The sequence below is a fragment of the Oncorhynchus nerka genome, linkage group LG9a, assembly GCF_034236695.1.
Source record: "Oncorhynchus nerka isolate Pitt River linkage group LG9a, Oner_Uvic_2.0, whole genome shotgun sequence".
Lineage (NCBI taxonomy): Eukaryota > Metazoa > Chordata > Actinopteri > Salmoniformes > Salmonidae > Oncorhynchus > Oncorhynchus nerka.
Genome location: NC_088404.1, coordinates 62,914,968 through 62,934,705, shown reverse-complemented (window position 1 = coordinate 62,934,705; position 19,738 = coordinate 62,914,968). Strand labels below are relative to the sequence as shown.

Sequence of the window (19,738 nt, the reverse complement as noted above, 5' to 3'; positions counted from 1 at the left end):
AACCTGGTAATTGAAATGCATTCCAGGTGACTACCTCATTAAGCTGGTTGAGAGAATGCCAATAGTGTGCAAAACTGTCATCCAAGGCAAAGGGTGGCTACTTTGAACAATATTTTAGTTGTTTAACACATATTGTTATTTGTAGTTTTGATGTCTTCACTATTATTCTACAATTTAGAAATAGGAAAAATAAAGAAAAACACTTGAATGAGTAGTTGTGTCGTCCAAACATTTCAACACCAAACATAACATATTATACTAATTTGAGTGTCCAGGATTTATATTTACTATGTCACGTCTAATCTATGACACCACGCTGCATGTCTGGAGTGATATATTTTAGATTAGTGCAGTGGTCCTCTCCCTATGAATTTCTACTGAAGACCCTGGCATGGATTCCATAGATTGTACTATTGTATACTGGCCTAATAATCTTATGGGAGTCATCATCCAAATGCACAAAACTAGTGCTTCCATATTTTCCTGCAGCAGGGAGACTTTTCACACGGAGAGAAGAACAACTAAGTATGATGCCATAAATTAATAAATTACACGTTTGGAGTGTAATGTCCCTTTAAGACTAATCAGCCATTACATGACTCACTATGGTCTCCCAATATAAATCAAAATAAACTATAACTACCTGTATGTTGTTTATTGTCAACATTTCCATTGTCAACATTGACCCTTTACATGACACTGTCTATGATTGATAATCTACCACTCCTTATAATTACATGCTGTTTGTCATGCTTTGGTTTATATAACTGTATTAAAGGCACTGAGATGACTGTGTACTGTAAAGTCAAGTGTTCTTGAGGATATAGCCTAGCGCATCTAGATGTCATTCAGTAGACTAAGTTTGACTCTGAAGCCTGACTCGTGTGGCTGCTGAAAGAGTGTTGTGCATCCCAAATGGCACCCTATTCCCTATATAGTGCACTACTTTTGATCAGGGCCAATAGGACTCTGTTAAAAAGTAATGTACTATTAAGGGAATAAGGTGCCATTTGTCTTTGGATTGATATTTTCACGAATCCCGCCGAAGATGGTGCCTCTTCCTGTTCGGGCGGCGCTCGGCGGTCGTCGTCGCCGGCCTATTAGCTGCCATCGATTCCCTTTCCGTTGAGGATTGAACCTGCGCCTTCACAGTGTCCGACCGGTCTTAGGTACGTGTCGCTTGGTGTCCGTGATAAATTGATTCGGTGGGCTCACACACTACCTTCTTTGGGTCATCCGGGGATTGATAGGACAGTGCGGGATCTTAGGGGGAAATACTGGTGGCCCACCTTACTAAGGATGTGAAGCTCTATGTCTCTTCCTGTACGGTATGCGCTCAGAGTAAGGCTCCTAGGCATCTGCCTAGAGGGAAGTTATAACCCCTCCCGGTTCCACAACGGCCATGGTCTCATCTCTCGGTAGATTTCCTTACTGATCTTCCCCCATCTCAGGGGAACACTACCGTTCTGGTCGTTGTGGATCGGTTCTCTAAGTCCTGCCGTCTCCTCCCATTGCCTGATCTCCCTACGGCCCTACAGACTGCTGAGGCTCTATTTACCCACGTCTTCCGGCACTACGGGGTTCCAGAGGACATTGTATCGGATTGAGGTCCCCAGTTCACGTCCCGGGTTTGGAGGGCGTTTATGGAGCGTCTGAGGGTCTCAGCCTTACCTCTGGTTATCACCCAGAAAGTAATGGGCAGGTGGAGAGAGTAAACCAGGAAGTGGGTTTGGTTTCTGAGGTCGTATTGCCAGGACCGGCCAGGAGAATGGGCGAGGTACGTCCCGTGGGCAGAATTGGCCCAGAACTCACTTCGTTACTCATCCACGAACATGTCGCCATTTGAATGCGTCCTGGGCTACCAGCCGGTCGTGGCTCAGTGGCATCAGAGTCAGACCGAAGCTCCTGCGGTGGAGGAGTGGGTACAGCGCTCTAGAGAGACCTGGCGGGCAGTCCAAGATTCTCTCAGGCAGGCCAGTGAACAACAGAAAAGAAACGCTGACCGCCACCGCAGTGAGGCCCCTGTGTTCGCACCAGGGGACAGGGTCTGGCTCTCGACCCGAAACCTGTCCCTCCGCCTGCCCTGCCGGGAAGCTGGGGCCGCAGTGTGTGGGGACATTTAAAGTCCTGAGGAGGATAAACGAGGTGTGTTATAGATTGCAACTTCCCTCTTACTATCGCATTAACCCCTCGTTTCATGTGTCTCTCCTCAGGCCGGTGGTAGCTGGTCCCCTACAAGAAGGTGAGGCACCGGAGGTCCCTCCGCCCCCTCTGGACATCGAGGGGCCCCCGGCGTACACAGTACGAGCTATTCTGGACTCGAGATGCTGGGTGAGGGGCCTGCAGTACCTTGTGGACTGGGAGGGGTACGGTCTGGAGGAGAGGTGCTGGGTACCGGGGAGGGACATTTTAGATCCTTCCCTCTTGAGGGATTTCCACCGCCTCCACACGGATCGCGCCGCGCCTCGTCCTCCGGGTCGTCCTCGAGGCCGGGGTCGGCGCGCTGCGGGTGCCGCGCGTCAGGGGTGGGGGCTACTGTCACGAATCCCGCCGAAGATGGTGCCAATTCCTATTTGGGCGGCGCTCAGCGCTCGGCGATTCCCTTTCCTTTTGTTTCTGTTAATTGGGTCTAATTGGTTACACCTGTTTGTAGGCTATTTAAGGGAACTAGGCCCGCTGGGTATTGTGCTGGCTTGTTTTCTGTTTATTGGTGTTGGTGTATTAGTGTGATCTCTATTTTTCCAGACAGTTTTAGTCCTGTGTATTTTGGACAGGTTGTTTCATGCGCCCTTGTGTTTTGCATGTCCGTGTCTCCGCTGTCTTTGGAATAAAATATCCACGTACGGAATTACCCGCTCTCAGCGCTTGACTCTTCCACTCACCATTCATAGAAGACATAACATATATAAATCCTATGTACAGTTGAAGTCGGAAGTTTACATACACCTTAGCCAAATACATTTAAACTCAGTTTTTCACAATTCCTGACATTTAAATCCAAGTAAAAATTCCCTGTTTTAGGTCATTTAGGATCACCACTTTATTTTAAGAATGTGAAATGTCAGAATAATAGAAAAGAGAATTATTTATTTCAGCTTTTATTTCTTTCATCACATTTCCATTTGTTGTCCTGAAGCCACTTTGCCACAACTTTGGAAGTATGCTTGGGGTCATTGTCCATTTGGAAGACCCATTTGCGACCAAGCTTTAACTTCCTGACTGATGTCTTGAGATGTTGCTTCAATATACCCACATAATTTTCCTGCCTCATGATGCCATCTATTTTGTGAAGTACACCAGTCCCTCCTGCAGCAAAGCACCCCCACAACATGATGCTGCCACCCCTGTGCTTCACGGTTGGGATGGTGATCTTTGGCTTGCAAGCATCCCCCTTTTTCCTCCAAACATAACAATGGTCATTATGGCCGAACAGTTCTATTTTTGTTTCATCACACCAGAGGACATTTCTCCAAAAAGTACAATCTTTGTCCCCATGTGCAGTTGCAAACCATAGTCCGGCTTTTTTATGACGGTTTTGGAGCAGTGGCTTCCTCCTTGCTGATAGGCGTTTCAGGTTATGTAGATATAGGACTCGTTTTAGTGTGGATATAGATACTTTTGTACCCGTTTCCTCCAGCATCTTCACAAGGTCCTTTGCTGTTGCTCTGTGATTGATTTGCACTTTTCACACCAAAGTACGTTCATCTCTAGGAGACAGAACGTGTCTCCTTCCTGAGCGGTATGACGGCTGCGTGGTCCCATGGTGTTTATACTTGTACTATTGTTTGTACAGATGAACATGGTAACTTCAGCCGTTTGGAAATTGCTCCCAAGGATGAACCAGACTTGTGGAGGTCTACAATTTTTTTCTGAGGTCTTGGCTGATTTCTTTTGATTTTCCCATGATGTCAAGCAAAGAGGCACTGAGTTTGAAGGTAGGCCTTGAAATACATTCACAGGTACACCTCCAGTTGACTCAAATGTTGTCAATTAGCAGATCAGAAGCTTCTAAGGCCATGACATAATTTTCTGGAATTTTCCAAGCTGTTAAAAGGCACAGTCAATTTAGTGTATGTAAACTTCTGGCCCACTGGAAGTGTGATACAGTGAGTTATAAGTGAAATAATCTGTTTGTAAACAATTGTTGGAAAAATTACTTGTGTCATGCACAAAGTCGATGTCCTAACCGACTTGCCAAAACTATAGTTTGTTAACAAGAACTTTGTGACTGCTCCTCTATTGTCTCTAGTCCCACAACTGCCTGTCTACAGAGCACCAACGGGAGACAGGTTGAGGCACAGAAAACTAACCAACCACATGGCATCCTAACTATCTGCCTCCTATGGATTTGTATACAAGATAGAGAGAGATGGGGTGGACAGAAAGAGAGAGTGTGGATAAGGGAGAAAGAGAGGGAGGGTCGGGAGAGAAAGACGAGAGGGAGCTGTTTCACTCCTCTTCCTTACCCCCATACTCTTCATCTTCCTCTTATTCTTTTTCCTACTCCTCCTCCCGTCACTCTGTATGCCTCTCTGACAGGCCTGCTGTAATTTGTCTCTTTGTCTTCCCCCTGAGTCTCTCTGTCAGAGTAATGGCCTGCAATAACTTCTTCACTGGCCCACCAATCACAGCCCTATAAATAACAGCCAGCTCTTCCAGCTTGGCTGCCATAGACTCACAGAGACCGGACAGAATTCCCAGAACAGATCAATACTGCCTCCACGACACATGACAATAAACATAATCCTGCATGTTTTATCCAAACATTGTATAATAATCAGCACGACTGGACAGTTTTTGTGTTATATGAGAACATTTGCCACAACCTAACGAATGTTCTGCGAAATGTCACAAACTATTTTGGTTTGCTGGGAAAACATTACTGATATTATTACATTACCTGGTAACCTACCGAGAACTTTTGGGCAATGTTCTGTGGCGGTTGTTCTAGACGTTGTGCACAGCATGTTACTGACTGTGAGGAGAACATGGATCATGTAAAAAAAATAATAATAATGTTAGCAAAAACGTCATTTTCGTGTTTTTGGGATGTTATCATCCTAATTTTAGATGTTAACTTAACGGGATTCTTAGCTAATGTTTTGGGAATGTATACCCGGTTTGCTGGTAGTCACTCCAGCTAGATTCACTCAACCCTGCCCCTACCCACTCCAGTCCAACGCACTCCTGACTCCTGGTCAAGAACACATACTTTTCTGATCTGTTTTAATCTGTGCTTGAAACTCACTGCTCGACTGAGGGACCTTACAGATAATTGTATGTGTGGGGTGTGGGTAGTCATTCAAAAATCATGTTCAACACTATTATTGCACACAGAGTTCATGCAACTTATTATGTGACTTGTTAAGCACATTTTTTACTCCTGAACTTATTTAGGCAGGTAGCCTAGTGGTTAGAGTGTTGGACCTGTAACCGAAAGGTTTCTAGATTGAATCCCGAGCTGACAAGGTATAAATCTGTCGTTCTGCCCCTGAACAAGGCAGTTAACACACTGTTCCTAGGCCATCATTGTAAATAAGAATGTGTTCTTAACTGACTTGCCTCATTAAATAGAAATTGAATACATTTAAAAAGGCTTGCCATAACAAAGGGTTTGAATACTTAGTGACATTTTAGCTTTTTCTTTTTTTATGAATTTGTAAACATTTTGAAAAACATAATTCCACTTTGACATGATGGGGTATTGTGTGTAGGCCAGTGACACAAAATCTTTTAAATTCAGGCTGTAAAACAAAACATTTTGGTAAAAGTCAAAGGGAAATACATTTCAACTCATGATATCTACCAGTAAATGCTAAGGCAGCAATAGGTATGCAAACCAGGTACTTAAAAAGTATAGTCTGAAGTCTTTGTTCAATTTTTGCTATGTGATATTCAGTTATGAATTTTAAATGTTGACTGCAAACTTGCCATCATATGTGCGTCACTGTACATTGTAGCCTGCAGTAGGCTACTGAAACACTGCTAGCAAACCACAATGGGGCTCTTGCTAGGTGCGGAATTTAATTAAAGGGCAACTACACATAAATGCTATTTTGTGAATAGTTTTTTATTTTTTTCTGTCAAAATACTCTGTTTCTCTCTGAGGTGCACAGTCAACAAGTGGTGCTGGTCATGGTGCTGGCAGGCTTACATAATAAATTCATGTCAAATCAATTGCACTACTGTAAGTAGTTGCTATTTTTGTTTGTAAAACAATTATAAAACTATATTTGTAAGTAGTACTTAAGCAATTTTCTGACCGGATACTTTATTACTCTTATTTACAGTTTTTTTTCGATTGCTAAACGACAGTGGACACAACTGGAGTCACATGTGCAAAACTCTAACTACAGTCTGCACAGCAGCAGTTCATGTGGACCAAACTCTAACTACAGTCTGCACAGCAGCAGTTCATGTGGACCAAACTCTAGTTCGTTTTTCATTGCTTGAACACAGTTTTCAAAACTCTATACACTTATCCCATGACTTTAACCACAACCTGCACAACACTGTGGATTTACAGCACTTTGTTCAAATGCTAACACACTGCTGTCAAAACTGTGAACCACACATTCAAAACGGAATAGATTTCAGCCTTGTGCCTTTCAAACACTGCTGATTGCAATTTCAGCTGAAAGGCTAAGCAGGTGTCTTGTTTTAGACTTGTTAGTGAACACACACACATATTACAGTATATATAGGTAAAGCTCAGAAAGACTCATTTTGGAAATGGAACAAGGAAGATGGGTTCGTGGAGGGAGTAGGGTGGCAGGGAGAGGATGGATGCGTGGAGGAACACAAAGGAGACAAAGAGCTGTTATTTCAAATGAAATAAGGGCTACACTTATAGACCATGTCGTGAACCATGGTCTCTCATTGAGAGAGGCAGGGTTCAGGGTGCAACCCAATCTGCAAAGATCCACAGTGGCATCTGTAATGCGAATTTTCCATCATGCAAACAGGTGAGAGTTACATCCTTACAGTAAATGAAAACATTACAGGAATCTATTTTGTATTGCAATTATAGAATATTTACACAGATATATATTACAGTAAGTTTGACTGTAAAATATATTTTTACAACAGGACCCAAAGGCTGCACCCAACAGGGGGAAGAGGAAAAATATTTTCAGATGCGCAGGAAAATGCTATTGTTGACATGGTTGTTGTCAACAATGCAATAAAACTGTGGGAGATTCAAGATAGAGTGCTGGCTGATAATAATATATTTGAAAATGTTAATTCTGTCAGCACAACAACTATTGCTCGAGTCCTAAAGAAACACCAAGTTACAATGAAACAGTTATACACTGTACCGTTTGAGAGAAACAGTGAATGGGTAAAAGAGCAAAGATACCAATATGTCCAGGTAAGACGTCTGAGGTTATGTACACAGCTATACAAAATATTTATAGTAAAAAAAAACACTAGCATTTCTACAGTAAAACTGTGCACTTACTGTTTTTCAGAGAGTAATGGAGGTGGAAGCACTGGAAAGACCACATTCATTTGTATTTATCGATGAAGCTGGATTTAACCTTGCCAAAACACGGCGCAGAGGAAGGAATGTTATAGGTCAAAGGGCCACTGTGGAGGTTCCAGGCCAAAGGGGGGGAAATATCACCATGTGTGCTGCAATGGCCAATGATGGTTTGCTTCTCAACACACCACTCATTGGCCCATACAACACAGAAAGGCTTATAGCTTTCCTAGAACAGCTCTATGCTCAGCTAGTGCCAGCAGAACAGGGAGAGCCAGTAAGAAACCCCCAAGTTTTTATCATAGTTTGCGATAACGTTGCTTTTCACCACTCTGCAGCTGTCACAGATTGGTTTGCAGCACATCACAGATTTATGGTTTTGTACCTGCCTGCATATTCACCCTTCCTCAACCCAATAGAGGAGTTTTTCTCTGCCTGGAGGTGGAAAGTGTTTGGTCACATGACCAAATGTCTCTTTTGGAAGCCATGCGTGCCGGATGTGAGGACACGAATCCAGAGGACTGCCAGGGATGGATAAGGCACTCCAGAAGGTTCTTCCCCAGGTGCATGGCAAGAGAAAACATTAGATGTGATGTTGAAGAAAACCTGTGGCCTGATGCTAGATAGAGAGAGGCAGGATTAGCCCCTCAATTATTTGTTCGAATTACAGTATGTACTTTTAGTTTCTACCTTTTTTTTCTCATTACTGTAATTCCGTAAATTACTACAGACTATTGAAGCAAACTGCTAATTTTCATTTACCTTAAAGAATTGTTATGTTCTAAAAATGTTAATAAATCATGTGAAAGAATGTCACTCTTTTCTTTGAAGAAAATATTACTTTGTATGAAGTCACTGAAATTGTTCAAACTGTAAAGATGAAAAGTTTATATTTTCTGTATTGGTGTTTGATGCTAGTGTTTTTACTCTCAGTGTGTTCTGAGTGACAGTGTGTGTTATCTCATTGAGGGTTGTGCATAGTGTTTGGCTGCACTGAGCGTGTTTTGAGCCATGTGTTAAGAGTTGTGTTGCTTGGAATGAGTTTTGCAGGTGATGTGAACTGTTTAGCTCAGGTGACTGTTGGTAGTGCAGACTGTAGTTAGAGTTTTGCACATGTGACTCCAGTTGTGCCCACTGTCGTTTAGCAATCGAAAAAAACTGTAAGTTGTTTCTTAAGAGGGCTACTTTTACTTGATTAAATTACAATCTAAGTAAGTACTTTTACTTAAGTACAGATTTCAGTACTCTACCCACCTCTTCCAGCATTTCAGTTTTACATGCCTAGGACTTCAGTGGTCCAGAATATATTTTAAATCTTGGTTAGAGTGCCAGCATACTATCATTTACATAATGGTATAGGTCTGCTTATCACACATTATAGAGTTGCCTCTATTTGATATGCTAATGCAAAGTCAGCTCTGGGCTACTTTGACAGGTCTGGAGGCACTCTCATGTCATAATTAGTGGTAGAAAGGAACCTAACTACTCGGCCAATGTCAAGGCAGAGGGCAACTCATTATTGGTAACCGACAGCTGTGTTTGTGTGTGTGTGTGTGTGTGTGTGTGTGTGTGTGTGTGTGTGTGTGTGTGTGTGTGTGTGTGTGTGTGTGCATGTGCGTGTGTATATATGCATCTGTGTGTGTATGCTTGTTTGTGCATGTCTGTAAGTGTGTCGGAATGTGTGTGTGTTCAGCAACCCCTGCTGTGTGACAGTTGGCATATGGAAGCAGTCTGGTTCTGTGTGTCTGATGGTGTGCCACTGACAGTGCCAGCCTGGTGCCCCTCAGACCTCTGTCCTGGCACCTGGGAACCCAACATGGCACAGTGGTGCCTGGAGAAAAGGGCTAATAAGACCACAGCTAAGGCCTCAGCCAGACAGAGATGGATGATATGCACAAAGAATGTACTATGCCTCTTTTTTTATACATTTGACATTTTAGTCATTTAGTAGACACTCTTATCCAGAGTGAATTACAGTTAGGAAATTCGTCTTAAGATAGCTATGTGGGACAACCCCATATCACAATCATTGTAAGTATATGTTTTCTCAAGAAAGTAGCTATCAGTAAAGTCAGAGCTAGTAAGAGGGAAAAAAGTGTTAGTTCACGAAAGGCTTAGTTTTTAAAAAGTTACGTCTTTCCCTCTACGCTTATTTGTTAATCTTATCCGGGATCGATTACCTTGCCATATACATTGCCTTGCGAAAGTATTCGGCCCCCTTGAACTTTGCGACCTTTTGCCACATTTCAGGCTTCAAACATAAAGATATAAAACTGTATTTTTTTGTGAAGAATCAACAACAAGTGGGACACAATCATGAAGAGGAACGACATTTATTGGATATTTCAAACTTTTTTAACAAATCAAAAACTGAAAAATTGGGCGTGCAAAATTATTCAGCCCCCTTAAATTAATACTTTGTAGCGCCACCTTTTGCTGCGATTACAGCTGTAAGTCGCTTGGGGTATGTCTCTATCAGTTTTGCACATCGAGAGACTGACATTTTTTCCCATTCCTCCTTGCAAAACAGCTCGAGCTCAGTGAGATTGGATGGAGAGCATTTGTGAACAGCAGTTTTCAGTTCTTTCCACAGATTCTCGATTGGATTCAGGTCTGGACTTTGACTTGGCCATTCTAACACCTGGATATGTTTATTTTTGAACCTCTGGCACTCTAACCAAGATTTAATTGATTTGAGTTTTCTGTTCAAGTTTCTGGCAGTGCTTTTTATCTAAGAAAGAAAATATATCTACTTCCAATTATATAAAGTGGGAAACTATTGGGATTCCATAGGTAGAGATGGAGTCCTCCGTCGGGATCTTGAAAGGCAATAGGGCTGATTTGGTTAGATTCATTTTATAACTTGAGATGAAGCTGAATGTACCTACGAGTTTCAAAGAATTTTGGAGTGATTGAGATACACTACCGGTCAAAGGTTTTAGAACACTTACTCTTCAAGGGTTTTTCTTTATTTTGACTATTTTCTAGATTGTAGAATAATAGTGAAGACATCAAAACTATACATAACACATATGGAATCATGTAGTAACCCAAAAACTGTTATAAACAAATAAAAATATATGCATTTCAATTAACAGGTGTGCCTTGTTAAAAGTACATTCCTGGAATTTCTGTCCTTTTTAATGTACTTGAGCCAATCGGTTACGTTGTGACAAGGTGGGGGGGGGGGTAGACCTATTTGGTAAAATACCAAGTCCATATCATGCCAAGAACGGCTCAAATAAGCAAAGAGAAATGACAGTCCATCATCACTTTAAGTCATGAAGATCAGTCAATACTGGAAAATGTCAAGAAATCTGAAAGTTTCTTCATGTGCAGTTGCAAAAACCATCAAGCGCTGTGATGAAACTGGCTCTCATGAGGACCACTACAGGAAAGGAAGACCCAGAGTTACCTCTGCTGCAGAGGATAAGTTCATTAGAGTTACCAGCCTCAGAAATTGCAGCCCAAATAAATGCTTCACAGAGTTCAAGTAACAGACACATCTCAACATCAACTGTTCAGAGGAGACTGTGTGAATCAGGCCTTCATGGTCGAATTGCTGCAAAAGAAATCATTATTAAAGGACACCAATAAAAATATGTTACCGCATGGCAAGCAGTACCGGAGCGCCAAGTCTAGGTCCAAGAGGCTTCTAAAACAGCTTCTACCCCAAGCCATAAGACTCCCGAACAGCTTCATCAAATAGCTACCCAGACTATTTGCTACTCTTTGTTATTATCTATGCATAGTCATTTTAATAACCCTACCTGCATGTACATAATTACCTCAATTACCTCGACACCGGTGCAACCGAACATTGACTCTGAACCGGTACCCCGTGTACGGTATATAGCCCCGCTATTATTATTTACTGCTGCTCCTTAATTATTTGTTTTTATTATCTCATAACTTTTTTTCTGTAGGTATTTTCTTAAAACTGGTCTGGTGTCCAAATTGGAGATGTTTGGTTCCAACCACCGTGTCCTTGTGAAACGCGGTGTGAGTGAACGAATGATCTCCACGTGTTTATTTCCCACCGTGAAGCATGGAGGAGGTGGTGTAATTGTGTGGGGGTGCTTTGCTGGTGACACTGTCTGTGATTTATTTAGAATTCAAGGCACACTTAACCTGCATGGCTACCACAGCATTCTGCAGCGATATGCCATCCCATCTGGTTTGGGCTTAGTGGGACAATCATCTATCATTTGTTTCCTGTCAAAATGTAGGGAGTACTTTTGGGGGTCAGGGAAAATGTATGGATTAAAAAGTACATTATTTTCTATTGGAATGTGGTGAACTCAAAGTAAAAGTTGGTGACACCCAAAAGTACTCGTTACGTATCGAATGCTTAGCAGGACAGAAAAATGGTGCAATTCACAAACTTATTAAAATAACATCACTGGGCATCCCTACTGCCTCTGATCTGAAGGACTCACTAAACACAAAATCTTAATTTGTAAATTATGTCTGCGTGTTGTAGTGTGCCCCTGGCTATCTGTAAATAAAATAAAAAATTCAATTGTGTTTCCTGGTGTGCTTAATATAAGCATTTTGAAATGATAGTATAATTTTCAATTACATTTACTTTTTACTTTTTCCAAATACTTTTAGACTTTTACTCAAATAGTGTTTTACTGGGTGACTTTCACACTTACTTGAGTAATTTTCTATTAAGGTATATTCACATTTGCTAAAGTATAACAAATGGGTACTTTTTCCACTACTGAATCTTTGATTGATTAATTTTGGTTCTGATAGAAATTCCCCTGCTTCAAATTCAATAGTTGCTATATTAGCTATATTAGATAATTGAACAGCAGCAAATGTGTAAAGTACTTAAGTAAAAATACAAGTTGGGTTTCCGGGCCAGAGTGCACATTACACCGTGACATTCTGGGGCCTTAATTTTTTTAGTGGGGCCTATGTGTGCATGCACTGGCATTTTCTATTTATTATGGGCATAATAGTAAAGATGTAATTAAAAAAAAAATGTTTCCTTTTAAACTGGCATGAACACAATCATGATGTTTTCATCTTATTGTCAAATACATACCTTCAAAAAGTAGACTACCTCAGCATTTTTGTGCAATCCAAAATAAGTCCAGCATCCAAACAGTGCACTGTGCACTCACGCCAATGGATGAATGGAAAGAGAACCATCGGTTGCAAAACACCAATGTTATGACATTCGGCTATTGTCACTGGGTCTACATTCTTGTAGCCTAAATTAATTGATGCGTCATGCTGACAAAATTACCTTTTTTGTAGAAAGAAAAGTTGGGACACCTGAAAAGGGTCTGAGAAATGGGACAGTCCCAGGATGAGAAGTACAGCCACATGGGATAGTTAAAAAAAAATCATGACACAGAGGTGGGGGTGGAGTTCCGTGAATCTGATTAGGAACACATTAGGAACACCTGCTCTTTCCACGACATAGACTGACCAGGTGAATCCAGGTGAACGCTATGATTCCTCATTAATGTCACCTGTTAAATCCACTGTAATCAGTGTAGATGGTGCTTGCAACGCCAGGGTTGTGGGTTTGATTCCCGAAGGGGAACCCATATGAAAAAGTATGACAGATGTATGCACTCACTACTGTATGTCGCTCAAGATAAGAGCATCTGCTAAATTACTCAAATGTAATTGTGTATGTGTGCAATTCAGAGAGTGAATGAGCAAGGCAAAATATTTAAGTGCCTTTGAATGATGTATGGAATCAGGTTTGAGGTTTGAGTCTGTCAAGAATTGCAATGCTGCTGTTTTTTTTAACGCTCAACAGTTTACTGTGTTATTAAGAACAGTCCACTACCCAAAGGACATCCAGCCAACTTGACATAATTGTGGGACACATTGGAGTCATCATGGGCCAGCCTAACTGTGGAATGCTTTCGAAACCTTGTAGAGTCCATGCCCCGACAAATTGAAGCTGTTCTAAGGGCAAAAGGGGGTGCAACTCAATATTAGGAAGGTGTTCCTAACGTTTTGAACACTCAGTGTACATCATTCCTAAAGACACACATAGAGCCTGCAGCAGCACTCAGAAGTGAAGGACATTGTGTGTGAGTTGACAAATCATGAGGCAAATTGGTATAAAAAAACGGCACTTTACCCCTCTTTTTAAAGATTTTGCCTCAATATTTTGGTATTAAACTAAATCAAAAGGGGTGAGACGTTGCCCCACCTGATTCAAAAGTGATGGGGGGGAAATGCCAGCTCGTCACATGTTTTTTTTCTTCTTGGTGGCCCTGACTCATCCTATGTTTACTCATGAGGTGGGACCATACACATAATTCCGAATGGTCAGTAACACTCTAAGTCCATAGCTGTGTCCATATGCCTGTTCTACACCCAATGGTTCTGGGTCCCTGTCCTGTGGACTCACTTCTGCATGCTGAACACTATTTTGGATACCCTGAGGGAACAATAGTGGAATAACTGAAGAATGAATAGCCTAGGAGAACATGGGTGGAATAACTATACATATTTTACAGTGTCTCCCCGTACTGTATAGAACACACTGCATCCTGGCATATTTTAATTGTTGTCTTTTGTGGAGGAAGTAGGGTGTTGATGTGTGTCTTGATCAAAGGGTAGTGAAGGTGGATCACGTGATGAGTAAACTTTCTGAGACCTGGAGACTTGCTTAAGTACATTCCATCACACACCCTTGAATGTCCTTGTCTGACACACACACACACACACACACACACACACACACACACACACACACACACACACACACACACACACACACACACACACACAAACATGCACAAAACTGACACTAAAGAGCCAGAGAGCCATTGAAATAATAAAGGCTAAATTGGTCGGTTGCCTTGACCAGTTCACAGATGTGCTTTGCATTAGGTCCTCTGAGACACACAGGGCCTCCGCGGACAGAGTTCATTACACTGTGCTGAGCAGGTTACACATGGAGCATGGCTCTTCTTATCACACTTTCTCTGCTTAATTGGCCTGCCTTCTATTCCCTATTGTTATAGCAGTTAGATGTATGTCTGTGTGTGTGTGCGTGCGTGCGTGCGTGTGTGTGTTTGCGTATAAGTGTGTATATGCGTGTCCGTGTGTGTCCGTGCGTGTCTGAACTGCTTACAGCTTGGAAATTAGAGTACCTTCTAGTGCTCTGGTCTAAAGGTGACATTTTAGAAGGTGAAAATGGTTTTGGAGAAACGTTCTCATCCACAAGCTAATGCACAATAGATGGAGAGTATGTTTTCACTACTCAGGCTCTAATGTGAGGAAGTGACAGTTTAAGTCTGCAAACCCTATTTCCTATTTTGACCAGGGCCCACAGAAAAGGAAAACACGGAGAGAAAACATCTTCTCTTGAATTACAGTGTAAAAAACACCTATAGTAGCAATTATTTGCTGATCTAGAATTACTTGTGATTCATTTTCTTGAATAAAATCATTTTTTCAAAGGGTACAGTGCCTTTGGAAAGTATTCAGACCTATTGACTTTTCCCAAATGATGTTACATTACAGCTTTATTGTACAATGGATTATATATATATTTTTTAAATCCTCAGCAATCTACACGCAATACCACATACTGACAAAGCGAAAACAGGTTTTTACAAATTTTTGCCAATTTATTAAAAAAAGAAAATGTATTTAAATAAGTATTCAGACCCTTTGCTATGAGACTCGAAAATGAACTCAGGTTCATCCTGTTTCCATTGATCATCCTTGAGATGTTTCTACAATTTGATTGGAGTCCACCTGTGGTAATATCCATTGATTGGACATGATTTGGAAAGGCACACACCTGTCTATATAAGGTCCCACAGTTTACAGTGCATTTCAGAGCAAAAACCAAGACATGATGTCGAAGGAATTGTCCGAAGAGCTCGGAGACAGAATTGTTTCGAGGCACAGCTCTGGGGAAGGATACCATAACATGTCTGCAGCTTTGAAGTTCCCCAAGAACATAGTGCCCTCAATCATTCTTAAATGGAAGAAGTTTGGAACCACCAAGACTCTTCCTAGAGCTGGCCGCCCGGCCAAACTAAGCAAACCGGTGAGAAGGGCCTTGGTCAGGGAGGTGACCAAGAACCCAATGGTCACTCTGATAGAGCTCTAGAGTTCCCCTGTGGAGATGGGAGAATCTTCCAGATGGACAACCATCTCTGAACCACTCCACCAATCAGGCCTTCATGGTAGTAACCAGACGGAAGCCACTACCCAGTAAAAGGCACATGACAGCCCGCTTGGAGTTTGCCAAAAGGCACCTAAAGGACTCTCAGTCCATGAGAAGCAAGATTCTCTGGTCTGATGAAACCAATATTGAACTCTTTGGCCTGAATGCTGAGCACCTGGAGGAAACCTGGTACCATCCTGGTACCATCCCTACAGTGAAGCACGGTGGTGGCAGCATCATGCTGTGGCAGCATCATACCTTCCAATAGAACAACGACCCTAGCACACAGCCAAGACAACAAAGGAGTGGCTTCGGCAGTCTCTGAATGTCCTTGAGTGGCCCAGCCAGCCTGGACTTGAACCCGATCGAACGTCTCTGGAGAGACCTGAAAATAGCTGTGTAGAAACGCTTCCCATCCAATCTGACAAAGCTTGAGAGGATTATGGTAGTAAAATGACAAGATTATGTTTTTGTTCACATACTGTTTATGCATCAAATAAGGTTTGATGAGTACTCTCTCGTCTGTGTCTGTGGGACTGAGTTGGGCCTCTGGGGCTCAGTGCTGGCAATTGATTATTGATGGCTTGGTGATAAAACCTACAGCCTGCATTCCATATAATGAGTTGGTGTTTGTGTACTTTGAGGTACCAGGGAGGAGATGTCTCTCGTGTGGATGGCTGATGGGAGGAACCTTGTCTTAGGGGGCAAACCCTGGATTCTTTAAAATTGGAACAGTCTTCACAATAAATGCTATCTGGCTGGGGAATACTCCTTTCTCACATACAAATCCTAACCTTTTGACCTATTCCAGACATATGTTGTTTTGTCATGTATTCAGGAGCATGTGTCTTAACTATAAAATACTGTGGCTCTGTTCTGCTCTTTGAGCTCTTGGCATCACACTTCAGAGTGTGGGATCGACCAGCTTCGTTATTGCAATAATTAATCAATATTAAATAAAGATGAATGTTTGAAGAAATGACAAAGTCTCTCTCACTGAATTCAAATATTCCACAACAGGATTTGCAGAGAAGAATGGGAAAAACTATGTCATACCCAAGAAGAGTCGAGCATGTATATATACAGTATATATATTTGCAACAATTTCAAAACACCTGTTTTCGCTTCGTCATTATGGGTACAGCGATTAGATTTGTTTAGAATAATGCAGTAACATAACTAAATGTGGAAAAAGGGAAGGTGTCTGAAAACTTTCCAAATGCACTGTATATACACTACTGTTCAAAAGTTTGGGGTCACTTCAATCCAGGTGTGTGGCTTAGCCAAGTCTTTAAGAGGATTCATGCCATGTTTGTTATTCTAGCCAGGGCCTCAGATAAGTTTCTCAGATACTAAGAGAGGGAGACAGATTTTTGATCATTTTTGTTTACATTTAGATCATAAAAATGTATATCACTGGGGTAGGCGGCACCTGATTCTATAAGGGACCTGGTCTCAGAGCGGATTCAAATATACTTCAGAGAGACCAATCACTAAATCCTATCCTGTGAACTTACCTCAGGTTTCCATGGCAACTTCTTGTGGCGCTGGCTGAGAAACTTCCTGATGTGGGCATGGTCTCTGGGGTCAGCTCCAACAGCATTGGACTCATCCTCCTGGAGAAGGACAGAGAACATGGTCAGTGGGGGTTGAGACAGGGATGACAGTTATGGAGAAAAGAGAGAGAAAGAAAAAGCATCCAAAGGACCTAGAAATTGAAGGAAGTACAGGTCTAGATGAAAGATGGATTATGGTAAAGAGGAAGAGGGAAAAATATGCACATTACAGGATGAAAAAGCAGATGAGAATATGAGAGAGGGGTAAAGGGAAAGATTGTACCGTTACTCTTTCAGTGTATAAATCAAAAAGTGCAACAATAGAAATGTGAAATCACTTGCAGTGCACATAAATAGCTAATTTATCCAGTTATCCATCCATCCACAGTTCTAGCCTCCTGTGACCACATCAACAGAAACAACATTTTTATATTTCTTATTTAACCTGTATTTAACCAGATCGGTGTCCCCCACGCGGGATGGTTGAGCTAACGTAGGCTAATGTGATTAGCATGAGGTTGTAAGTAACAAACAAAAATCCCATGACATAGACATATCATTACATTCTTGTTAATCTAACTGAACTGTCCAATTTACATGAGCTATTACAGTGAAAGAAAACCATGCTATTGTTTGAGCAGAGTGCACAATTATGAACTTGATAATGTATTAATAAAGCAATTAGGCACATTTGGGCAGTATTGATACAAAGTTTTGAACAGGTTCAATGGTTCATTGGATCAGTCTAAACTTTGCACATACACTGCTGCCATCTAGTGGCCAAAATCTAAATTGTGCCTGGGCTGGAATAATGCATTATGGCCTTTCTCTTGCATCTTTTACCAGATCTAATGTGTTATATTCTCCTACATTAATTTCACATTTCCACAAATTTAAAGTATTTCCTTTCAAATGGTCTCAAGAATATGCACATCCTTGCTCCAGGTCCTGAGCTACAGGCAGTTAGATTTGGGTATGTCATTTTAGGTAAAACACATTTTTAAAGGGTCAGATCCTTAAGACGTTTAGAACAAATTCTTATTTACAATGGTGGCCAACTCCGGCTAAATCCAGATGATGCTTGGCCAATTGTGGGACTCCCAATCACAGCCAGATGTGATACAGCCTGGATTCAAACCAGGTACATCTACTGCACTGAGATGCAGTGCCTTAGACTGCTGCGCCAGTCATGGATGTGTCCCAAATGGCACCCTATTCCCTATAGAGTGCATTACTTTTGAACAGAGCCCTATTTCTTTAACCTTTAATTTGACAGGGAGTCATGCTGAGACCAATGTCTTTTTTTTTATACAGATGATCCGTGTATCAGACATACACATCAATACACACCAATATACACTATTGTTGTATTTTATCTTGAAATACACTTATTCATGTTACCTTACAATAACTTATTGATTACTTGACATGTATAATGATTGTATATGTTGGGGTCAATGGAGGGTGGATAAGAACTAGGTGTATGGAAAGTTACTGAGTGAGAAAATGGGGGAGAGGCAAAACATTTACATTCTGTCAAACATGTTATTCTTAAATCTCATGGATCCTATGGAGGGAGGCAAAGGGCAACCGTCTGGTAAGGTAGGACAGCCGTGGATAAGGGAGGAGTGAGGAATTTGGCCTGATGTCAGGTCAGATGAAGTGACATGGAACACATATATACTTACATGCACACAAATATTCTAGCAGGAGGCGGGGCCATGACTACACAAGTGAGAGGAACAAATTAAGGCCATGACTAGCAACAGAGATGTATTGGCTGTCTACATGTGCAAGGACTTGACTCTACCTAGTAGGAGGGTATAAATATACAGCACCAGTCAAAAGTTTGGACACACCTACTCATTCAAGGGTTTCTTTATTTTTACTATTTTCTACATTGTAAATTAAAGTGAAAATATCAAAACTATGAAATAACACATATAGAATCATGTAGTAGCCAAAAAAGTGTTAAACAAATAAAAATATATTTTAGATATTAGATTCTTAAAAGTGTTCATCCTTTGCCTTGATGACAGCTTTGCACACTCTTGGCATTCTCTAAATCAGCTTCATGAGGTAGTCACCTGGAATTCATTTCAATTAACAGGTGTGCCCTGTTAAAAATTAATTTGTGGAATTTCTTTCCTTTTTAATGTGTCTGAGCCAATCAGTTGTGTTGTGACAAGGCTAGGGGGGGGGGGGGGTATACAGAAGTAAGCCCTATTTAGTAAAAGACCAAGTCAATATTATGGCAAGAACATGTCAAATAAGCAAAGAGAATTGACAGAACAGTACATCATTACTTTAAGACGTGAAGGTCAGTCAACACGGACCATTTCAAGAACTTCAAATGCAGTCGCAGAAACCATCAAGAGTTATGATGAAACTGGCTCTCAAGAGGACGGCCAAAGGAAAGGAAGACCCAGGTTACCTCTGCTGCAGAGGATAAGTTCATTAGAGTTAACTGCACCTCAGATTGCAGCCCAAATAACAGACATATCTCAACATCAACTGGTCAGAGGAAACTGCGTG

At 41.5% G+C, this 19,738-nt stretch overlaps 1 protein-coding gene across 1 annotated transcript in view; it reads right to left on the bottom strand.

Moving 5' to 3' along the window:
- b4galnt4a (beta-1,4-N-acetyl-galactosaminyl transferase 4a) overlaps positions 1 to 19,738 on the bottom strand; it is a 471,729-nt gene that overhangs the window by 184,179 nt on the left and 267,812 nt on the right. The window contains 1 exon segment of the mRNA XM_029668828.2: positions 17,165 to 17,263. Within this exon segment, the coding sequence (XP_029524688.2) occupies positions 17,165 to 17,263 (99 nt within the window).